General features: G+C 68.4%; 1 protein-coding gene across 1 annotated transcript in view; it reads left to right on the top strand.

Moving 5' to 3' along the window:
* The window catches only part of FUK (fucokinase), a 21,188-nt gene extending 21,029 nt beyond the window's left edge, over positions 1-159 (top strand). The window contains exon 10 of the mRNA XM_009325363.1: positions 88-159. Coding sequence (XP_009323638.1) covers positions 88-159 — 72 coding nt within the window. The remainder of the gene's footprint in view (positions 1-87) is intronic.
* The last annotated feature ends 296 nt before the right edge of the window (positions 160-455 follow it).

The raw sequence follows: 455 nt of genomic DNA, 5'->3' as shown, positions 1-455 counted from the left end.
GCGACTGGCAGGTAGCGGGGGCAGTGAGGTGGCCTGAGGCTCCCCGTGAAGCCGGGGTGTTACCGTCCCCTCCCCGTCCACCTGCAGAGCCCTGCCGACGAGGCCACCTACCTGAACGTTCCCTGGGCTGAGTTTTTACGTCGGACAGGCATACGGTAAGTGCCTTGTGCCAGGACGGATCAGGAGACCTGGCTCCCCTGGGGATGGCTGCACTGGGAGGTGTCATGGCCACCCCAACCCATCCCGCGTCCTGGCTCCCCTCCTGGAAGGTGTCCTCGAGCCCTGGGGCAGAGCTGACGGGCTCTCCCTCCATCAGGGAAGGGGACCTTTGGGACGCTGAAATGCCGCGGAGGAGCCGCTGCCTGCTCAGCGCCCGGCTCTTCCCGGTGCTGCACGCCTGCGAGGCACTGGGGCTGGAGGACGTGCTGTGGCTGCTGGCCCCGGCGGCAGTGGCC

Source organism: Pygoscelis adeliae, unplaced genomic scaffold (genome assembly GCF_000699105.1).
Source record: "Pygoscelis adeliae isolate BGI_AS28 unplaced genomic scaffold, ASM69910v1 Scaffold326, whole genome shotgun sequence".
Taxonomy (NCBI): Eukaryota; Metazoa; Chordata; class Aves; order Sphenisciformes; family Spheniscidae; genus Pygoscelis; species Pygoscelis adeliae.
Note: the sequence above shows the minus strand (reverse complement) of the source record. Positions and strands in the feature narration are given on the sequence as shown.